Raw genomic sequence first — 20,804 nt, forward strand, 5'->3', positions numbered from 1 at the left:
ACTGCTGTATTGAGAATGAGAAGAAAAACAATTAATTTAACTACTAACTCAATCACTGACTGTGGGCAAGGGAAAAAACCTCAATGTATTACTAACCTAACATTGACCATTGCCTTAATACTTCTGACAAAAAAATATTGGCCACTTTCTGCAGGCAGGTCATCATTTTTAAAGGGAATGAGGGGGAATACATTCCAAAACCCTTTTGAATGAGAGACAAGACACATCAGTGATGTTTCAAGATGGGGTATATTGATCCAATGCTTTTAATAATACTGCTTGATTGAGGGCTCTCCTAGCATTTTAAGTTCATGATCTTCAAAGACTCCCTCCTCACCCATGTGATTACATTGTTTGCTGCAGAAGCGTCTGTTACGAACTGGCCCATTTGGTGCCGCACTCCTGAATATGGTTGATTGACATTGTCCTTTTAATGCGTGTCTCCTGTAGTATATTGAAATAGTCAGTGCGAGCTTGCCTTTGAATTTACGTTGAATTGGGTGTCTCCACATGTACACGTCCTTAGTTGGTGCTAATTCGTGGTTGGTGCTCCTTAGTTGGTGCTAATTTGTGACCTCTACCCAATCTTAATCCCTTCTTGACATGAGGATATCCTCATCTTGCCTAAGACGTTTGGAAAGTTGAAGCTTGGGAAGATCATTTTTTAAAAGATGCATCACTTTCTAGCAAAGATCTGTTTTTTGATTCATTTGAGGATATGCGTAATTTTCGTGCCTATTTTGTGGCATTTCACAAGAAAGCTTATTTAAGATTGTGAATGAAGGCTTGATTAAAACGTGGGATGTTATGTAAGTAGACCCTTGTACTGGTTGCCATCTTGACAGGTTACACTAAAGAGAACCCTAAAATCAGTACACAATGTGGGCATCACTTTCACCTTGGTTGTATCTACGAGTGGATGGAAAGAAGCAAGTATTGCCCTGTTTGTGACCAGGTATAAATCTCCTATATTATATTTAGTGTTCTTATATACTTAATCGCAACATATTTCTCAATTCTTTCTCTTTTGAATATTCTGTATTCTCCAATATAACCTTTCAGTTTATCTTTATGTTATCTTAATCTATAAATTGGATGCAAACTTCAGCTTTTTTATGGAAGATGGTGCTCCCAACGATTTTAGGGCATCTCTGATCCTTAGGTTTGCTTGTGCTGCTGCTTTGTTATAATTTGGCATTATGGGTGTTCTGGATACTTTCATGTTTTCTACAGAAGTTATCAAGAGTTTCAAGCAACAGGGATCCAATGATTCGCTTAGTAAGATAAAAGTAGTGTAAGGTTACACACAAATTTGACTGTTTACACATTTTTAATAGACTTGTGGCTATGGGACATGCCATCATGAAGTTTTAAGTTTGAAGAGGTCTTCCTAATTGCTTTATTCCTCTCACATGCAGAAAATATATCAAGCTACAGTTACTTACTAGTTGGGATCAAAAGTCTCAACCAAGTTTGAATTTGTTTTCAAGGCCTAGTGTGCACAAGCACAAATTGCAGAGGTTACAATGAAAAGGTTGTGTGATGATTTGGCAAAATGGCTCTTTGAGACATGGTTGAAATTAGATTTTAGAAATTTACAGGTAGCTTATGCTAGGATAACATAAGAGGCTACTTACCAAATATCTCCCCCTTTTTGTGCTTATGAACCCATCATGGTGACAATGGAAAGGTTGTATGATGATTTGGCAAAATGGCTCTTAGAGACATGGTTGAAATTAGATTTTAGAAATTTACAAGTAGCTTATGCTAGGATAACATAAGAGGCTACTTACCAAATATCTTCCCTTTTTTGTGCTTATGAACCCATCATGGTTCATGGTCCTAGACAATAGGAGATCATAGACTTCTTCTTCAGAAGAGTGAAAGTTGTTGGGGGATGCCGGGATAGAGACCCTTGCTTTGAGGTAGGCTAGGTCATTAGGAGACAAGACACACGACTTATGAGCACCCTAACGCTTTTGGGGTACCATCATTGTAGATTTTGACTTCAGTCGCCCAAATACACCCTATAGAGAGGAGTCGAGGATGCGAATGGCAGATCTCAGACGTGTTCAAAGGACACCAAGGCTCCCGATGGAGCCGAATGGGACCCATGTGAAGCTCAAACTAGTCACAGGACAGGACATGACATCACATGATAGGAGCTACGAAGGTCACATGCAGAGCAGTCATGGTAGAGGCATGTACGAGTTGCTTGGTGGCATATAGTAAACCCTTATCCCCCTTTTCTCTAAGCAAATTTACCACACAAACCAACCCAAGCCCCCCCCGCCCCTCCCCCCCGGCCGCCTTCCTTTCTCTTCCCTTCTTCTCTCGAGTTGCAAAAGTGGGAAGGTCACATGCATAGCATGGTCATTGTAGAGGCACGAATGAGTTGAGGTGGCATATTATGAGTCCTTTTTCGTCTTTTGTGCTTACACACACACTTTTTTTTTTGGGGTGAAATCTTTGATTGATTATATTATATGAGTAGCAACCTCAAAATAAGGTGCTACAATTACATCAACCAAAAATTTCAGTATATGCTAAAAAGACCTCATGATCTATGTAGCGGGTCTGCAAGCAATCAAAGAAAGATTGTTGCAGAGAACGCTTGAAAAAGCCAAACACACACTTTTTTTTTTTGGGTGAAATCTTTGATTGATTATATTACATGAGTAGCAACCTCAAAATAAGGTGCTACAATTACATCAACTGAAAATTTCAGTATATGCCAAAAAGACCTCATGATCTATGCAGCGGGTCTGCAAGCAATCAAAGAAAGATTGCTGCAGAGAACGCCTAAAAAAGCCAAACAGAGACAAAGTAGGATCACCAAAGACTCTACAATTCGTATATGTCCATAAAGTCCATAGTGCCAACGGAACAGATGGGAATCTCGCTCGCAAGCGCTGTCGAAGCAGATCAAAAAACTCACGAGAGCACGGACAATGCCAAAACAAGTGAGGCACAGTCTCTGAAGAAGTAGAACATCTGTGGCAAAGTGCAGGAGCAATGTGTCGATGAGCTAATAGCTGTCCAGATGGAAACACTCCCAAAAGAACCCGCCAAAAGAAAACCTGTTGCCGAAGCGGTACTTTATAGGCCCAAAGTTGCTGTAATCTTTTCCTCCACCACTTGGCTGGGCGATGCATTCACCAAACAGAATCACCTCTCTCTGAAACCCAAGTTTGAGGCAAAAGGATGTTATACAATGCAGGTACAGTATATGAGATAGTCTCAAAGGACGAGAAGAGGACCCTGGAGAAGTCAAAGTCCAATCTTCCAGCCGGTCCTGGAGTTTCAAAGGAGAAATTGGAACAAAAGGCGAAAGCATAGAAGTAAGTTGTCGCCACAAAGGATGAGCCCAATCCACATGTAGTAGCTGCTAGAGAAAAGGGGAGCACAGTACCAGCATCATCTATAACATTAGCAATCGAGGTGATGCCTTTAAACGAGACAAAGTAGAAATGTCGAGGTTCCTGTAAAGCCAAGGGAGGCTGAAAGACTTTCGACCAGTGAATGCTTTTAGCTCTTAAAGAATTCCCAAGCAAAGATTGCTGTCCATTCCATTTGAGAAAGAACATGCTTCCAGTCAAGAAGCAAGTGGGAGACAAAAGGGCAGCCAGGCAAAGTGCCATCAGTGCAGCCAAAAAAGAAATCCTAGTGATCGAGTTGCCAATGACCAAATCAGAAATACTGATATGAGTGACCAGAGTCCTAATCATAAGAGCCCAAGGCTGATCACCTTGCAGAAATTGCATTTTTTCCGTGTGGTCAAGAATATGCACATGAATATCCGTGATGTTCAAACCACCATGCATCTTGGGAGAGCAAATGTGATGCATCGAAAGCAACGTGAGACTTTTTGTGCCATGTTTGGATCGCCAGAAGATTTCCATAAAGACAGACATGAAAGATGTAAGATCGGCCTTAGTGAACATGATCAATGGCAAGTAAAATTGAATATATGCCACAAGGATGGACTGCACTATTCGAAGACGAACGTGCAAAGGCCAGGTTGCCAGTTTCCAATACTCAAGCGTTTTCCGAAGCTTAGCCAAAATTCAATCAGTTTGTTGTCAGCGAGTGAGTTCCCACCCCAAAGGGTAACCAAGATGACGAACAAACTGAGTGGGTGGAATGATATCTTCGGGCCATAATAGACTATGGCAGTCTTTGGAATGCAAAGGGAGCAGCTTAGACTTCTGAAAATTAACATGAAGACCTGTAACCAAACCATAAATAGAGAGGGCGTGCATCGAGGCACCAAGATCATGGGGCGTATTCTTCGGGGTAAAGAAAGAATCATCAGCATAAGCTTGAGCAACCATGCTGTGATTAGCATCCAATTCCAAGCCATGAAGTGATCCTGTAGCCAGAAGATGATCAATATATTGCAGCATAGGATGAGTAGCAATGGCATACAGTAAAGCACTGAGAGGGCATCCCTGGCGGACCGATGATCTTGTAAATGACTGGCATGAGTGTGATTGGCCTCCAATAACCAAGTGAATCACATAGCTGCTTTTTTGGAATCAGCTTGAGACGACCCTTTTTCCATGACACAGGCATCTGTTGATTTTGCCATGCTGTATTTACCATTTGCAGCAAGGTGAATTTAAGAAGATCCCAGAATGCAAGAAAAAATTCAATAGTGAGACCATCCCATCTTGGAGATTTCCATCTGCCACAGGATCTCAGTGCATCAGACAATTCCCTTTCAGTGAAGGGATGTTGAAGTTCCAAAGCTTGAGCATCAGACAGAATTGGATGAATATGCCGCAAAAGAGGCGGACGTGTAGACACGACCCAATGAGAGAGAGTATCCACATGCCCAAAATGAGTGGAGAAGTGTTGCACACATAAATCAGCAAGCTCTGAATGAGATGTTGACCAAGAACCATCAGGCATTCGGATCCGACAGATATTGGCGGCCCGTTTTGTAGTGGAAACTCTTAAGAGCATGCTTTCCTCTGAAGAGAGAATTGGATTGAAGAGAGAATTGAGCTTGACATAAGAGCTTGTTTCCTGTGAAGACAAAGGGCGAAGATAAGCAAGCTCATTCAAACTCTGACAAGTAAATTTGGCATGTGCTACAGTCTCCCTTGTGGCTTGCATATAGGATTTGCCATAATCTCGAATAACTGCTTGCATCGGAGCAACAAAAGCTTGCCATGCAGAATCCAAATCAATGCGTATCTGACGAGAGAGAGGCTGAATAGCATTAGAGACCAAGGCTTTAAAGTCAGCATGCTCCAGATAACTATTATTAATTAGCAAAAGCCTTCGGCAAGGCAATCTATCAGTGGGAAATTCATGTAAGGAAAGCCTCAACCAAAAAGGAGCATGATTGAATGTGTGAAAGCATGATCAACCCAAATTTGACAAGTAAAGGCATCACAATGTTGTGGATCAATCTGATACCATCTGTCCAAGCTTGTCCGATAAGAAGATTGAGCATTATGCTGAAAGGTATAGCTCGGAATCATGGCCTGTAATTCCTTCCAGAGATCAACCAGGCGCAATTGAAGCAAAAAATCAGACCATGCCTGTGTTTCAGAAGCCAACATATGAGTGTGGTGTGAGGTGTTGTCACTCGATTGAGAGGCATTATTAAAGTCACCACAAATGAAGGCATGTTGTCGCCATGGATAAGTATGCATGGCAGCCCAAATCAAAGCTCTATCACGAGAAGATTGGGGGGCATAAACCGATGCAAATTCAAAAATTTCCCCTTGAACAAGGCATTGAACAATAATCCATCTACCATGGCGATCATTGAGAGCCACAACAGGTTGAAGGTCGTGCTTTACCAAAAAAGCCACACCAGAAAAGGACTGCTCTCCAGCATAGAAGATATCATAACCAGCAAAATGGCCTATTTGACCAGCATACATATGCTGATTATGCTCTTGCAACGTAACTATATCAGGCTGCAATTGCCTGATATACATCCAGATCAGTTTCCATTTGCAACCATCACACATTCCCTGTACATTGAGAGTAACACACTTCAGATGATCAAGCATATTTACAGTTATGGAACAGGTATGTACAGCAACTAACGGGCTATCTACGTCTGCATTTTCATTTCAATGTTCGGGCCTCTGCCCTGGGATGAAGCATCGGCCTGAGGAGAGGACAAAAGTGCAACAACTTCTTCTTCAGGAAACAAGGTCCGATTTGCAGTCACAGCAGCCCAGGTCAAGCCAACACCAAAGTTTTCAGCATGTGTTTTCCCATGAGAGGATTCCAAACACACTTTTTTTTTTTTTTTTTGGTGAAACCAAGATACTTATATTATGAAACATTCATTTACATCTGGGCAGTGCTCAAAAGAGAGCCAAAGCCCTATCCATCAGAAGCAGTAAAAGAAAAGCTGAATACAGGAAACATCCAAATCTTCATCATGTATGGCACACACACACACACACACACACACACACGCATGCGCGCGCGCGCACACACACACACACACACACTTACTTTTTATTTGGGAGGTGATACACACTTCTTTTTTTGGGGTGAAATCTTTGATTGATTATATTATATGAGTAGCAACCTCAAAACAAGGTGCTGCAATTACATCAACTGAAAATTTCAGTATATGCCAAAAAGACCTCATGATCTATGCAGCGGGTCTGCAAGCAATCAAAGAAAGATTGCTGCAAAGAATGCCTAAAAAAGCCAAACAGAGAGAAAGTAGGATCACCAAAGACTTTACAATTCCTATATGTTCATAAAGTCCATAGTGCCCAGTAGCGAACCCAAACGAAGAAAAGATGAAACTCTGGTCTAGATGGATGAAACCCAAACAGCTAGAAGAACTTCCCAAATGGAACAGATGGGAATCTTGCTTGCAGGCGTTGTTGAAGCAGATAAAAAAACTCACGAGAGCACGGATAATGCCAAAACAAGTGAGGCATAGTCTTCGAAGAAGCAGAACATTTGTGGTAAAGTGCAGGAGCAATGTATTGATGAGCTAATAGCTGTTTAGATGGAAACACTCCCAAAAGAAAACCTGTTGCCGAAGCGGTACTTTATAGGCCCAAAGTTGTTGTAATCTTTTCCTCCACCACTTGGTTGGGCGATGCATTCGCCAAACAGAATCACCTCTCTCTGAAACCCAAGGTTGAGGCAAAAGGATTTTATACAATGCAGGTACAGTAATCTGAGATAGCCTCAAAGAACGAGAAGAGGATCCTGGAGAAATCTTCCAGCCGGTCCTGGAGTTCCAAAGGAGGAATCGGAACAAAAGGCGAAAGCGTAGAAGTAATTTGTCACCACAAAGGACGAGCCCAATCCATATGTAGTGGCTGCTAGAGAAAAGGGGAGCACAATACCGGCATCATCTATAACATCTGCAACTGAGGTGATGCCTTCAAACTAGACAAAGTAGGAATGTCGAGGTTCCTGTAAAGCCAAGGGAGGCTGAAAGACTTTCGACCAGTGAATGCTTTCAGCTCTCAAAGAATTCCCAAGCAAAGATTGCTGTCCATTCCATTCCATTCCAGAGGAGAAAGAACATGCTTCTAGTCAAGAAGCAAGCGGGAGACAAAAGGACAGCTAGGCAAAGTGCCATCAGTGCAGCCAAAAAAGAAATCCCATTGATCGAGTTGCCAATGACCAAACGCAGAAATACTGATATGAGTGACCAGAGTCCTAATCATAAGAGCCCAAGCGTGATCACCTTGCAGAAATTGTAGCAACATTTTCCCCCTGTGGGCAAGAATATGCACATGAATATCCGTGATGTTCAATCCACCATGCATCTTAGGAGGACAAATGTGATGCATCGAAAGCAGCCTGAGACTTTTTTTGCCATGTTTGGATCGCCAGAAGATTTCCATAAAGACAGACATGAAAGATGTAAGATCTGCCTTAGTGAACATGATCAATGGCAAGTAAAATTGAATATATGCCACAAGGATGGATTGCACTATTCGAAGACGAACGTGCAAAGGCCAGGTTGCCAGTTTCCAATACTCAAGCGTTTTCCGAAGCTTAGCCAAAACCCAATCAGTTTGTTGTCGGCGAGTGAGTTCCCACGCCAAAGGGTAACCAAGATGACGAACAAACTGAGTGGGTGGAATGATATCCCCAGGCCATAATAGACTATGCCAGTCTTTGGAATGCAAAGGGAGCAACTTAGACTTCTGAAAATTAACATGAAGACCAGCTGCCAAACCATAAACAGAGAGGGCCTGCATCAAGGCACCAAGATCATGGGGAGTATTCTTTGGGGTAAAGAAAGAATCATTAGCATAAGCTTGAGCAACCATGTTGCGATTAGCATCCAATTCCAAGCCATGAAGTGATCCTGTAGCCAGAAGATGATTAATATATTGTAGCATAGGATGAGTAGCAATGGCATACAGTAAAGCACTGAGAGGGCATTCCTGGCGGACCGAACAAGGAAGAGTCCACTCATCAGAATATCCCCAGAAAGAATGCAAACCGCATTGCTATCTTTGTAAAGCCAGTAAATAGCGTGCTGCAGTTTTGGTCCAAACCCCAAAGCTGGCATAGTTTGCGAGATGAAATCCCATTGAACTGTGTCAAAGGATTTTGCAATATCTACTTGCAAGAGTAGAACATCTTGCTGCATGTATTTGCCATATTCAATCCCAATATAAGCATTGGCAATGTTATTTGTGATATGGCGACGTGGAACAAAGCCATATTGGGGTGATACACACACACGCGTGCGCGCACGCACGCACTAATAATGTTTTGTTTAATGAAAATAAAAATTTATTCTATCGCAAATCAAGACAAGTATAAACTTAGCAGAATAGGTGGTTCTATTCTCAGAGTACAAGGAGTCAAAGGGGATATTCCCTAAAAAAGCAAGCATATCTAAAGACCTGTTTGTGCCCAAACACACATTCCCAAAATGTTTTGCAAGGACACTAGATTAAAGTCCTTTAAGAGGTGGTAGAAGTGGCAAAGGACATTGCAAAGACTTGACTTTAAACTATGATTGCCTTAGGCTAATCCTTAAAAGAATTAGAAACTTGTCCTCAAAGACGTGTACCACTTGTAAATGCATAAGGAAACTTACAGTTTACAAGCATGAACTCTAGATATGGGAGAGGAAGTACATGCCTTCTTACTAGAACACGGTTCCTTTGGTGGTAGACATGAATGATCCATGGATGCAGTAAGCTGCAAAAAGGTTTTCTTCAAGTATTGCCTAAAAGAGGAAGAAGGGTCCTTGTGGAAGAAACATCCCCAACCAAGCTCATAACAGAGACAAAGCCTTTGATATTCTTAAGAAGGTTTTAGAGAGAGAAAGACACTAGACCTGATGTCTCTCCCTATTAAGGCTAATCCTTGATATATTTCTTTAGCTTAATGTTGCAAGGCTTCAATTTCAATAGCAAACCAGATCGCCGAATAGCATCCAAGGAAACCTAGAACTCTTATAATATATATCGAAAGTTTTCACAATGATCTCTCTTAATGAGAAGTCCTAACCAAAATAACAAAAACGATTTGCTGTCCAGCTCTTCTTTGCCTGTGGAAAAACCCTGTGGAGGATTCAGGGATCTGTAGGAAGGCGAATTATGTACTAGCTTCCAACATCTTTTCACTGGATATGACTATCATGAACATTGAAGATCCATCACTAGATATAGATGGTGTAACCATGCAAAAGTTAGTAAAGGTAGAACCATACTAGGGAAACAGTAAGGAAAAGACAATACTGAAGATGGTGATCACACGGAAAGTGATATGGTTGCTGGATAATAATCAACCATGACAATTGTAACTGCTGAACTAATAATGACTAGTGCTCAGGATTTCAGTTGCGTAAGGCCTCATATGGATTGAAGCAGTCACCCTAGGCGTGGTATGCCAAGATTCATGCGCAGTTGATACATCTTGGTTTTTAGAACAGTCGTACAGAAACAACACTCTATGTTTGGAAGTGTGGAGCAGATTTGCTCATTCTTATGTTTTATGTGGACATGCTGATTGCAGCCTTCAAGGCTGATTTATAGAAATCCTTTGCTGGCGTGGTATGTCGCCTTATGCTGGTGCTTTCATAGGGGGTGCATGGGTGGCTGAGAGGCTTGGTGCATAACTTTCTTTGGGTAGGCTCGGATGGCGCACGAAATAAAACTAGGCCAGGGTTGGACAACAATGGTTCTCAAGGACATCCATTTCCAGCAAATTACTGGCCCATGCGGGATCAAAACTTTTGGCATCCTTAGTATCTCTAGTCTCACGACATGTGCAGCCAGGAAGTGGTGTAGAGAGCTTGCTCTCCTGGAGAGTATAGAGCAGCCAACAAGGGCCTGTCCTAGCTTCCTGCATCGCTAAACTTTCTTGTGCCACAACTTCCTCAACTTCTTGTTGAGTGACGGGACTAACTGCTGTCACAAGTAGCAGACACTTCCACGTAGCAAATATGCATACTCTACATAATCTTCGCGATAGAATCAATAAACACGAACTGAAATCTGAAATTCAAAATTGCAACCCTTATCTTCGTGGGAGAGGAAGGAGAGAGAAAACCACACACAACACTAGGGCCTAGAAATAAGGGCTGGACCCCCCCCCCCCCCCTCCCTCAAGGTCTTTATTGCAATTGGCTTTGAAGCTGAGTACAACTCTTCCTTCCATCTGGGAGGCCTAAGGCCTTCTTTTATAGACTAGGCCTAGCAAAAGCTAGGACCTGCTTTCTAAAAGCTACTTTTACAAAAAGTCGGGCTTTTTAAAGCTTTCTTTTAAAATCTGGTGCTTTTGGCGCCTTTTTTGTCTAGTGGGCCCTCCTTTTAATGAGGCGCCCCCTTTTCTATGCTTTTAATCCTTGTGGGACCTGCTTTCTGCTCTTTTCTCACCACACTGGAGTCCTTTTTGCACTCTCTTAGGTCCTACATATTGGACAAACAATTTCAAACACTTTAACCCATTAGAGGTTAGCAAAATGCATGCATTCCTAGTTCTTAGACTAATCCTAGCCCCTTGTTGGCATCCCCATAGTTCTCTTTTACCAATGCAAAGCAAAAGTAAAACAAATAAAACTTATTCTTAGTTAACCAAAGTTAACATTCTTTGACCATCGCCAATTTGATAAACATTCCTCTTTATTTCTTGAGAGAAGTGCCAATTGGGCGAAGTCTGATTTTCAACAGCATATGGGGGCCTATCAGCTCTTGAAATGGGAATGCATTTGATGAACCTTGATTTTTGTAAAAACTGAAAATCTTCTTGGTAGCTGGATTGTAGAGTATGTAACCCTTGCTTTAACGCTGTAGCGTAGAAATATGTACTTCTCATCTTTGTCATCTTTCAGACACAGAGTGGGCTCGAGTCGAGCGCCTACAGATACTGATGTTTGCTCGAATGATCCGCAGCAAACCATCGGTACCACACCAGATCATTCTAGCAGAGTTCGGCGCCTCACCCCTACAGCTTGATGCGGCTTTTCAGGCTATCACCTATCTCCACAGAGTCAGGGATTTCAGCTCCTCCGTCGACGGTCGCCTCCGCCTACCTTGGCTAGCCCTATCCTCCTCTATGGCCTTATCCGTTGATGGGGACCAGCGATGCTGGTATAGTCGTCTCTCCAGTTGGTTCACCCGACTGGGCCTCGACTTAGACCGGTTGCCTCCTTTTCTGTACAGCCTCGACGCTCCACCACCTGCCCTCTCCCCCATTGACGAGGAGGTCAACCGGCTCATTCGAGCGGATCTGCTCCAGCTCCACACTTGGCGGACATGGTTTCTTCACTCCGAGCTTCCTGTGAAGCTCAACTTCTACCGTCGACACTGCCTCCAGATCTCACAGGAGGGCTTCATCACACCTCCGGGTTACACACAACTTCATCTATCACATGCGCTCCGGATCTCCCTCGGTCAGTTTAGGGTCTCGTCACACCGATTACGGATCGAGAGCGGACGCGCAGAGGGTATCCCACGAGAGGGCCGCCTTTGCCCACTTTGCGACTTGTAGGAGATCGAGTCGGAGGAGCACTTTGCTTTCAGATGTCCTATCTATTATGCCATTTGAGGCCGGTACCACTGCCTCTTCCGAGACGGATTCGGCCCCCTCCCACACATGCTGCAGTTCTCGGACCAGCGATGCCTAGCCGCTTTCTTAGATGAGATGACTTCTTCCAGTCATAGGATACCTCTCCTCAGTCTAGCCGATGACGCGGACGTGAGCGAGAGCCAGAGCCACGACAGGTGCGCCAGTGGACAGACTCACACATCTGGGTCCATGACATCTCGTCTCTGCTCTCTGCCCGCCACGTCAGAGGCCAATCATCTATCGCAGGGTTTTTTCCGGCCTCCCATTTGACGGCCCCTCTATGATTGGTCTCTGATGATCACCACCTGCACATATATACTGTATCTCCCCCCTCTGCCTCATTTTTGGTGTCCCCCCCCCCCCTTCTTTTTTGTATCATCTGGAGGTAGACACATATTTTTGTATCAGGACTAGACACACCGTCCTTCATAACCTCTTTTTTGTAGAAACGGTTGGCTGGCCCTCGGAAGACTTTAATAAACTTTCTTTCTTTCTTTCTTTCTCAATTCCTAAGGTACATGTGCATATGCTACGCATCCAAATGTACGGAAGTAATTGACATTTGGTCCTGATACAGTATCATAACCTTAAGTGGCTATAGTGGGACACCTATCCAAAACATGATTAGAGCACATTGTACCTTTCATCCAAAATTTGTGAGACAATCCTTTGGCCTTAATGATGCATCTTGCCATTTTCCATTGATGACTTGTTCTTCCCCTTAGTCACTCCATTATGTAGATAGCGGGCCGCAGACCTATCCTCTTTCACATCCTCATGTGTGATAGGCTGATCCTGGAGCATTTAAAGGCTACAGTGCATCAGCATGTGCAGGCTGAATATTTTGATCTGATGGATGTTACAAAACTGTGCAGGACAAGAGACTTTCAGCCCCTATTTCCTGTAGGACAAGGGATGGTTCAAGAGGGACATGCGAAGCAAACTTTGCTGATTCATCTTGGATGGGCTCACTGTATGATACAGATAACCAAGCAGTTTTGTGGATGCTCAAGTGAGCATCGGATGAGGGTGATTGCAATTAGAATTAGATTCTATCATGAAGAACAATACATGGGAATTGGGGGATTTTTTCTTTGATCAGCAAGCCTAAGACCAATGCTGATACCTCATCTCCTTCTAGCTAGGGTGATGAAAGAGATGCAATTATTGTAGGAAGCCTTGACATGACTTTTTAGAATATAGAAAAGTGCATAGCTTTAGAGAAGCAACAGCAGCAGTGAGGACTTGTAGTTTTAGATGCTTCTACTACAGGTGAGCACAGTCATGGGGCAGCAAATATTGCTCTTGATGATTGGGCATTTGTTGTCACATGCCATTATGATCCTTCCAAGCATGATGCAGCTTTATTGGTATAGCTGATTCTATGTCAGATTGGCACTTTGGTAGTGGTGCTTGCAAGCACATAACCTTCTTCAAGAAATTATTTCTGTCCTTGGATGATGCACCTAAGGGGGGCATAGTTACATGTGCCAATAACGTTATCGAATGAGCGGCATTGATCTAGTGGAAGTCACAAGTCTTAGGTGATGCAGTAACTCTATTGGAAGTTTTATATGTTCCAAGTATCAATAAAAATCTGATTTCTATTTCAGCCATTGCGACAAATGACTATAGAGTGATTTTTGATGGTCATTGTTGGGCCACGTAATTCCGGCATGATGACAGAATTGTAGTTACTGGAACACTTATTAGAGGGCTGTATAATCTTGACTCCCATGAAAGAGGGGCTGTTATTGAGGCAAATGCAGCAGCCGATTCTGTTATTGCTGATACAACCCTGTCGTACAAAACGGGTCCAATGGTCTGTAATATCCCCTGCTAAGATACCAGTTGCTTGATTGTCTTGATATAGGCAATAAATAAGGTGCTGCACTTTATCCCCAAATCCTTGAAATGAAATCCCATCGAATTGTATCAAAGGCTTTAGCAATATCCACTTGTAATAAGAGCAGCCCTTATCCGTAAAAGCCCTTTGCCTTGCCTTGGTTTCCCATTTGCGAACTTTCTTGAGGTCATTGGTTTGGAGAAAATGTGTGGCCTGGCACAAGTAAGCAGCCTCAGCTTGAGATAATTGCCGAACATGACTGATTTATGTCATTTCTTTGACAAGTGCTTGTAGCTTTGGCAACATCTTCTCTAAAAGCATGCATAAAACACTTACCATAATCACGAATAATATGCTGCATGCGGGTGATAAAAGCGGTCCATTCCAAAGCAGGATCTACACGACAATGTGTCCAGAGGAGAGCAATGACATCTTTCACCATATATTCATATGGCTCATGCTGCAAAGCTATTATTTACAATAAGCAGCCTTTTATCCAGAAACTTGTCTTGCCGAATGCCATAAAAAGACACCTCGAGCCAAAGAGGTGCATGATCCGAATGCGGGAAGGCATAATCAGCCCACATGTGACAAGTGATAGCATCATATTGATGTGTATGGAGCATACACCAGCGATCTAATCGGGCTCGATATGTGGATTGTGCATTATGTTGAAAAGTATAACTAGGAAGCAAAGGCCTAGTCTCCTTCCACAGGTCAACAAGACCAAATTGAGAAGGCAACTGAGTCCAAAGCGCTCTCAGAGGAAAGCACATGCGTGTGACCCAAAGTGTTGTCACCTGGCTGTGGTGCAAACTGAACTGAAAAAAGCAAAAATAATAGTAGAAGGAAAAGACCCTATATAGACAGGTACAACAGCAGGGAAAAACAGCCTTGAGGGAGAGTAGGGAGAGTGATTTACAGGGGTCCAAGGGTAAAGAGGGCAGGTAACTACGCGATGAAAGAAAAGCCTTGAAAGAAAAGAAAAAAAGAGAGGTCACGGCACACACACACACACACACATATGGCACACAGACACGCAGTCAAAAAGACGTGAAGCTGCAATAGTTGGTGATGAAAAGGCAGGTTGAAGATTGGAGAGCAGAGAAACGGATCTGAACAGAAGAGGGCAACTGGTTGGCACTGCACACAGGTTGAGGGGCTGCAATGAAACCCTAGAAATGGCGCTGAAATCAGAGCAGCAGCTCCAAACTAGGGTTGCGATAGTAGGACAGATGTCAGGGTTTTGTTTATATTGCACATGAACCAAGGCCCGGTGAAGGATGACTGTACATCAGCGAAGTGAAGAATGACTCTTACAGCAGCGAACCAGCTGCAACAAGTGGCAAGAAACAGTTGCGCCGTCAGAGAAGAGATCCTGCAAGAGAGAGAGACGCCATAACACGACGAGGGTGGGTGCATAGGGTGCGAAATCCCTAGTGAAACCTTCAGGTCGCCATGGCTTGTTCTCCACAAACACACACACACACACACACACACACACGCATGCAAGTGCACGCACGCAGACACACACACTCTTTTTAGTGAAATCCATGTATCTTTATATTACAAAAAGATTGTCTCCAAAGCAGAGATCAGCCAATACAAAATCAGAAAATCTCAGTATAAGACAAGTAGACAGCATAGTCTATTTGTTGAACAAACAAGCAACCACAGAGTGATTGTTTGAGTGACATGCGAAAGTAGACACACACACACACACTTTTTTTTTTTTTTTGGGGTAAAATCCAGTGCATTGTATTTATATTGTCATAACTTTACAACAGGGAAAGTCTCCAAGAATGGAGAGTATCCCACAGATCAGAAGCATAAAAAGAAAAGCTCAATGCAAGATGCATGTATATCACCCTCATGGCAGGCATCATATAAAGATTGCCGCAATGAGGCTCTGAAAGATTCATATGACTTTTGAAACTGGCGGCCCAAGTATGCCAAATTGTGCTCTTCCCAGATTGTCCAAAGAGCCCAATATCTCACCCATGAGAGAAAGAGTGAGTATTGAGATAAAGGCCTCCTAAATCTGCCAAATAGCCAAAAATGTTTCCCAAATATGTGACTCGGGAAACGGAGGCGAAGATGATCTGAAATTTTCCCAAGGAGGTTCCGAGTAGACGGGCAATGCCAAAGCAAATGAGGGACAGTCTCTGAAGGAGCGTGACACCGTAAACAGGTGGGTGGTGCAATGTGACGTTTGGCAAGTGTGATTCCCATTGAAAATGTGCCGGTCATGCATCTCCAAAGAAAAAGTCTTTGTTTCAAAGGCATTTTACACCTCCATAATAGTCGGAGATTCTTCCGCCACCATGAAAGGGGCTACCTGATATGCCATAGAGTATTAGCATATTGATGAATCCAAGGGGCAGGTTGAAGAAGCTTGTAGACTTTGATGGAGGTCAAAATAGGCAGAGGAATAGGACGAGAGCATGTAGCAGAGGGGTACAATTGCCAATCCATAAGCCTGTCTGTGTCAGCCACAGGAGGAATAGGTAGAAAAGGATGCAAGAGATCAGCAATTTTCTTCCATATCAATTTGTGATGCATTCCCAAATCATAAGAGGCAGTGGCCTGAGGAAAAGATAAGACATGGCCGTGATCATCTACCACATCATTGATGTATCTAATTCCCAATTTCATGAGATTATATGCCCGAACCGGTTCCTGTAAAGCAAGTGGAATGTCAAAGATGGCACTCCAATGAATACTTTCTTTCCTCATTGAGTTTGTCCCCGAATGATTATTAGGAGCCCATTTGACTTTAGAAAGCACTTGTTTCCAGTCCAATATCAGAGCAGTAGAGAAAGGGCATCCAGGAATCTTCCCTACAAATCTCCCAATGACAACCTCCCAATGATCAGTAGTCCAATGGCCATAAGCAGTTGTCCTCATGTTGACACACATGGATGCTATCATACAAGTCCATGGCTGTTTTTGAGGGAAAAAGGTATGGAGCATAGTCGCCTTCCTTGCAAGTACATGATATCTGATATTTAGAACATTAAGTCGTCCATGCATCCTAGGGGAACATACCATTTCCATCTTCAGCAGTCTCAATGCTTTCACAGCAGTTTTTGTCTTCCATAACAGCTCCATAGCTTGAGACATAAAGGCTGAGATATTTCTGGAGGACCAATGGAGCAAAGGCAAAAAGAACTGAACATAAGACATTACAATAGACTGTACTATTCTGAGCCTGACATGAAGTGGCCAAGTAGAAATTTTCCAATATTCCAATTTATGTTGAAGTCTTTGGAAGATCCATTTTAGCTGTTGCTTCCTAGTGATATGCCATCCTATAGGATATCCCAAATGCCTGACTACATCTTTGGAATGCACTATCTGACCAGGCTAGAGAATAGAATGCGAGTCACATTGTTTCAGGGGAAGCAATTTGGATTTGTCAAAGTTGACATGCAATCCCGCTGCTAATCCATACAATGATAATGTGGTCATAAGCATGCGGACTTCCCGAGGAGAGTTCTGTGGCATAAAGAAGGAATCATCAGCATATGCCTGTGCCAAAAAAGATGCAGCCCCAGGGATTTTAAGACCAGTCATCTGTCCTGTGCTTATAAGATGATCAAGATACATCAGTAGGGGATGAGTCACAATGGCATAGAAAAGAGCACTAAGGGGGCAGCCCTGTCTGACTGATCTACCCAATATCCATGACCGAGAGAGATGACTTCCGAGAATGCACTGGGAAGTAGATCCAGAATAAAGCGAATAAATTGCATTTGCTATCTTGGGACCAAAGCCTAACTTTGTCATGGTTTGAGAGATAAAATCCCATTGTACAGTGTCAAATGCCTTAGTGATATCTACCTGCAATATGAGCACATCTTGATTCGTGTACTTAGCATATTCAATTGCAGTCAATGCATTGGAGATATTGTCATAGATTTGTCTTCGCGGCACAAACCCATACTGATGAGGATGAAGGCCAGCATTCAGTATCCCATGAAGCCTATACACAATCATTTTGGCAACGAGTTTGTAAACTACAGGCATCAAAGTAATAGGCCTCCAATCTGACATATGATCACAGAGATTTTTTTTGGGCACAAGTGTGATTATGCCATGCTTCCAAAGGTGTGGCAATTGATTTTCTTGCCAGGCAACATTGATCATTTGTAAGAAAACATCTTTCAAATCATCCCAAAAAGAAATATAAAATTCCACCATAAGACCATCCCAGCCAGGAGACTTGTATTTGCCGAGATGGGACAATGCATTATCAAGTTCCGTGTCAGTAAAAGGTCTCTCAAATAAAAGAGCATCATCCATATCCACTATCCCAGAAACATATTGAAGAAATTCAGTCCTCGCATCAGTCATTTGATTTGATGGGGAGCCAGGGGTAGAGAACATTGTCTGGAAGTAATTTTGGCATTCATGTTGGAGATCAGAGAAGGAGTGCGTCCAAGAGCCATCTAGCTTCCTTACCCTTAGACATGAGTTTTTCTTTCGAGTGGCATGCAGGCCCTGGAAGAAGGCTTTGGATGAGCAGCCCTTATCCATAAGGGGCTTCATTCTTGCTCTAATCTGCCATTTGTGCAATTTTTGCTGATCATTATCAGTCAGTTTGATCCGAGTTTGTGAGAGGGAATCATTTTCTGATTCAGAGAGAGGCCTTAAATGTGAAAATTCAGTCAACTGTTGTGCTGTCCTTTTTGCCCATTTGACCTCGTTCCTCCATGTAGCCATGTACCATTTTCCATACTCCCTAATGACATTCTGTATATGAGAGACAAAGCTGTTCCAAGCATAATTCATGTCCTCCTGAGCATGCAAAAGCAAGGGATGAATTGCAAATCTGATCATTTGCTGGAAACGTTGATGTCGAAGGTAAGCCTGATTAACATGCAATAATCTGCTGGAGAGAGTCGGCAAATCATCCAGTGGCATACCAAATTGCAGATTTAACCATATGGGGCATGATCTGACAAGCCCAAAGAGAAATCTATGTGGAGATGAAGGCTAAAATCTGCATATTGTTGTGGATAGAACAAATACCATCTGTCAAGCCTAGCCCAGTATGTGGTAAATGCATTATGATGAAAAGTATATCCAGGCACTGACCCTTGTAGAAGCAGCCATAAATCTTCAGCCTGCACAGAAAGAAGCATGCTATCGCATTTCTGTCTTTCCGATGAAAGCATTTGAGATCTTGAAGTGGGGTGTGTGTGTGTGTGAGAGACGGTGAGTGACGGTGAGACGAAGGCGCCCGATACCCTCCCAGGTTTCTCCCCCTCGGTCCGTACATCCGTACGATCGCCGTACGGACTCTCCCGGCGTGCAGGCCCGTACAACTAGCTGTCCTTCCGTACGTATGTACGTCTCTTGTCAGCCCTGCTGTACGACGTGATACCTTCCGTGCACCCAGCCTCCCCGTACCACCCTGCTCCTTCCCGTACAATTTCGTACTTTTTCGTGAGCACTTCTTTTTCCGTACAGAATCCCTGTATATCTCTCCCGCTGTTCCGTACAGGATCCTCCGTACAGCTTTTCCCGTATAGCAACCCTTCGTCCGTACAGTACTTTCCGTACATTTCTTCGATGTTTCGTACAGCCTATCCCCGTATAGCTTCTCCGTACAGCCTCTGCCGTACTGTTCTGTACCAGGTCTTTCCGTACAGTCCGTACAATACTTTCCGTACGTTCCGTACAGCTTATCCCTTCCGTACAGCCTCTACCGTACTGCTCTGCATCTTCTCCCTGTGCCTTTCCGTACATTTTCTCTGTTTGCTTTGTCTTTCACTCTATTTCTTCCTTGCCTTGCCATATCTCAATCATGGCTTCAGGTTCCGATGTCTGTACATATGCTAGAAAAGAAAGATCTACAGATGCCAAGCGTCGTCCTTCTCAGCCTGCATCACAGGATGATGAGCTTACTATGGAGGCTCAATATGTGTTTGATACACTTAAGGATGACTTTCAGCATTCACGACAGGAATGGGGCAAACCAGTTCCGGAGGTCACATACAAATTGAAATTGCCCTCCCTTGTGAATCCTCTCAGAAAGCTATCTCAAACCGCGGTAATTATTTTCTTTCCAGGAAGAATCCCAGCCGCCAGTGATGTTGCGCTATGGATCAAGTCTATCCTTGGAGGATGTTTTGTAGAGGGTGTCTATTTTGCCTCCAGAGGATTTTATGAGGTGCATTTATCAGATGCTTTGTGCAAGCAGAGGCTCCTTGAGCTTTCTCCCCTTTTCTACGGGAAGCAGATGGTACATGCCATGCCTTGGTCCCCAAACAAGGACTACCAAAGTCTTATACGCCATCATTGTCCTGTATGGGTTGAGGTTGCTAACTTCTCGGATTATATGCATGAAGAATTGCCTGGCCTGGCTGCTTCATTGGGACAGGTCATTTGTCCTTCACGCCCCATGGGAAATTGTAACAGATTTTGCATCCTCTGGGACACTGACACACCTACCCCTCCTTCTATTGCAGTGGAAGTTGAGGGTGTGCAATTGGGAAAAAAGTTTTTTGACTTGAAATGGGGTGTATTTGCAGGCGCTTGCTTTGCCTGCCACAAGTTTGGGCATCTAGCCTCTGAATGCCCAATGGTACTGCATCAACCCCCTCCTAATGCCTTGCCGCCTCAGACAAGGGAAAAGAATGAGAATTTGCAAGCCAAGGCAGCAAATTGAAATGGAGCAAAGAATGCTAAACCAGTTAATCAGGTGCAATCACTTGTTGGAAAAGGGAAAGAAAATGAAAAAGAGAAGATGAAGGAATATGTGGGGACAGATCGGGATGGTTTTCAACAGCCTAAGAAGGTGGTTGTATCGAAGCAACGCCCCTTTCAATCTCGGCAATGGGATGCTTCCTCTCCTTTACCAGGACAGGTTTCCACTTCAGCTCTTGTCCTTCAAAAGTGGGTGGGG

General features: G+C 43.3%; 1 protein-coding gene across 8 annotated transcripts in view; it reads left to right on the top strand.

Annotated features, from left to right (window-relative positions):
* Positions 1-20,804, top strand: part of LOC147883752 (E3 ubiquitin-protein ligase At3g02290-like) — a 106,952-nt gene that overhangs the window by 57,074 nt on the left and 29,074 nt on the right. For all 8 annotated transcript variants that reach the window (XM_087398966.1, XM_087398969.1, XM_087398967.1 and 5 more), the window contains one exon: positions 846-955. In XM_087398966.1, the coding sequence (XP_087255092.1) occupies positions 846-955 (110 nt within the window). The remainder of the gene's footprint in view (positions 1-845; positions 956-20,804) is intronic.

This window comes from Dipteris shenzhenensis, chromosome 27 (genome assembly GCF_047967505.1).
Source record: "Dipteris shenzhenensis isolate YYH24624 ecotype China chromosome 27, Dip_SZ_1.0, whole genome shotgun sequence".
Lineage (NCBI taxonomy): Eukaryota > Viridiplantae > Streptophyta > Polypodiopsida > Gleicheniales > Dipteridaceae > Dipteris > Dipteris shenzhenensis.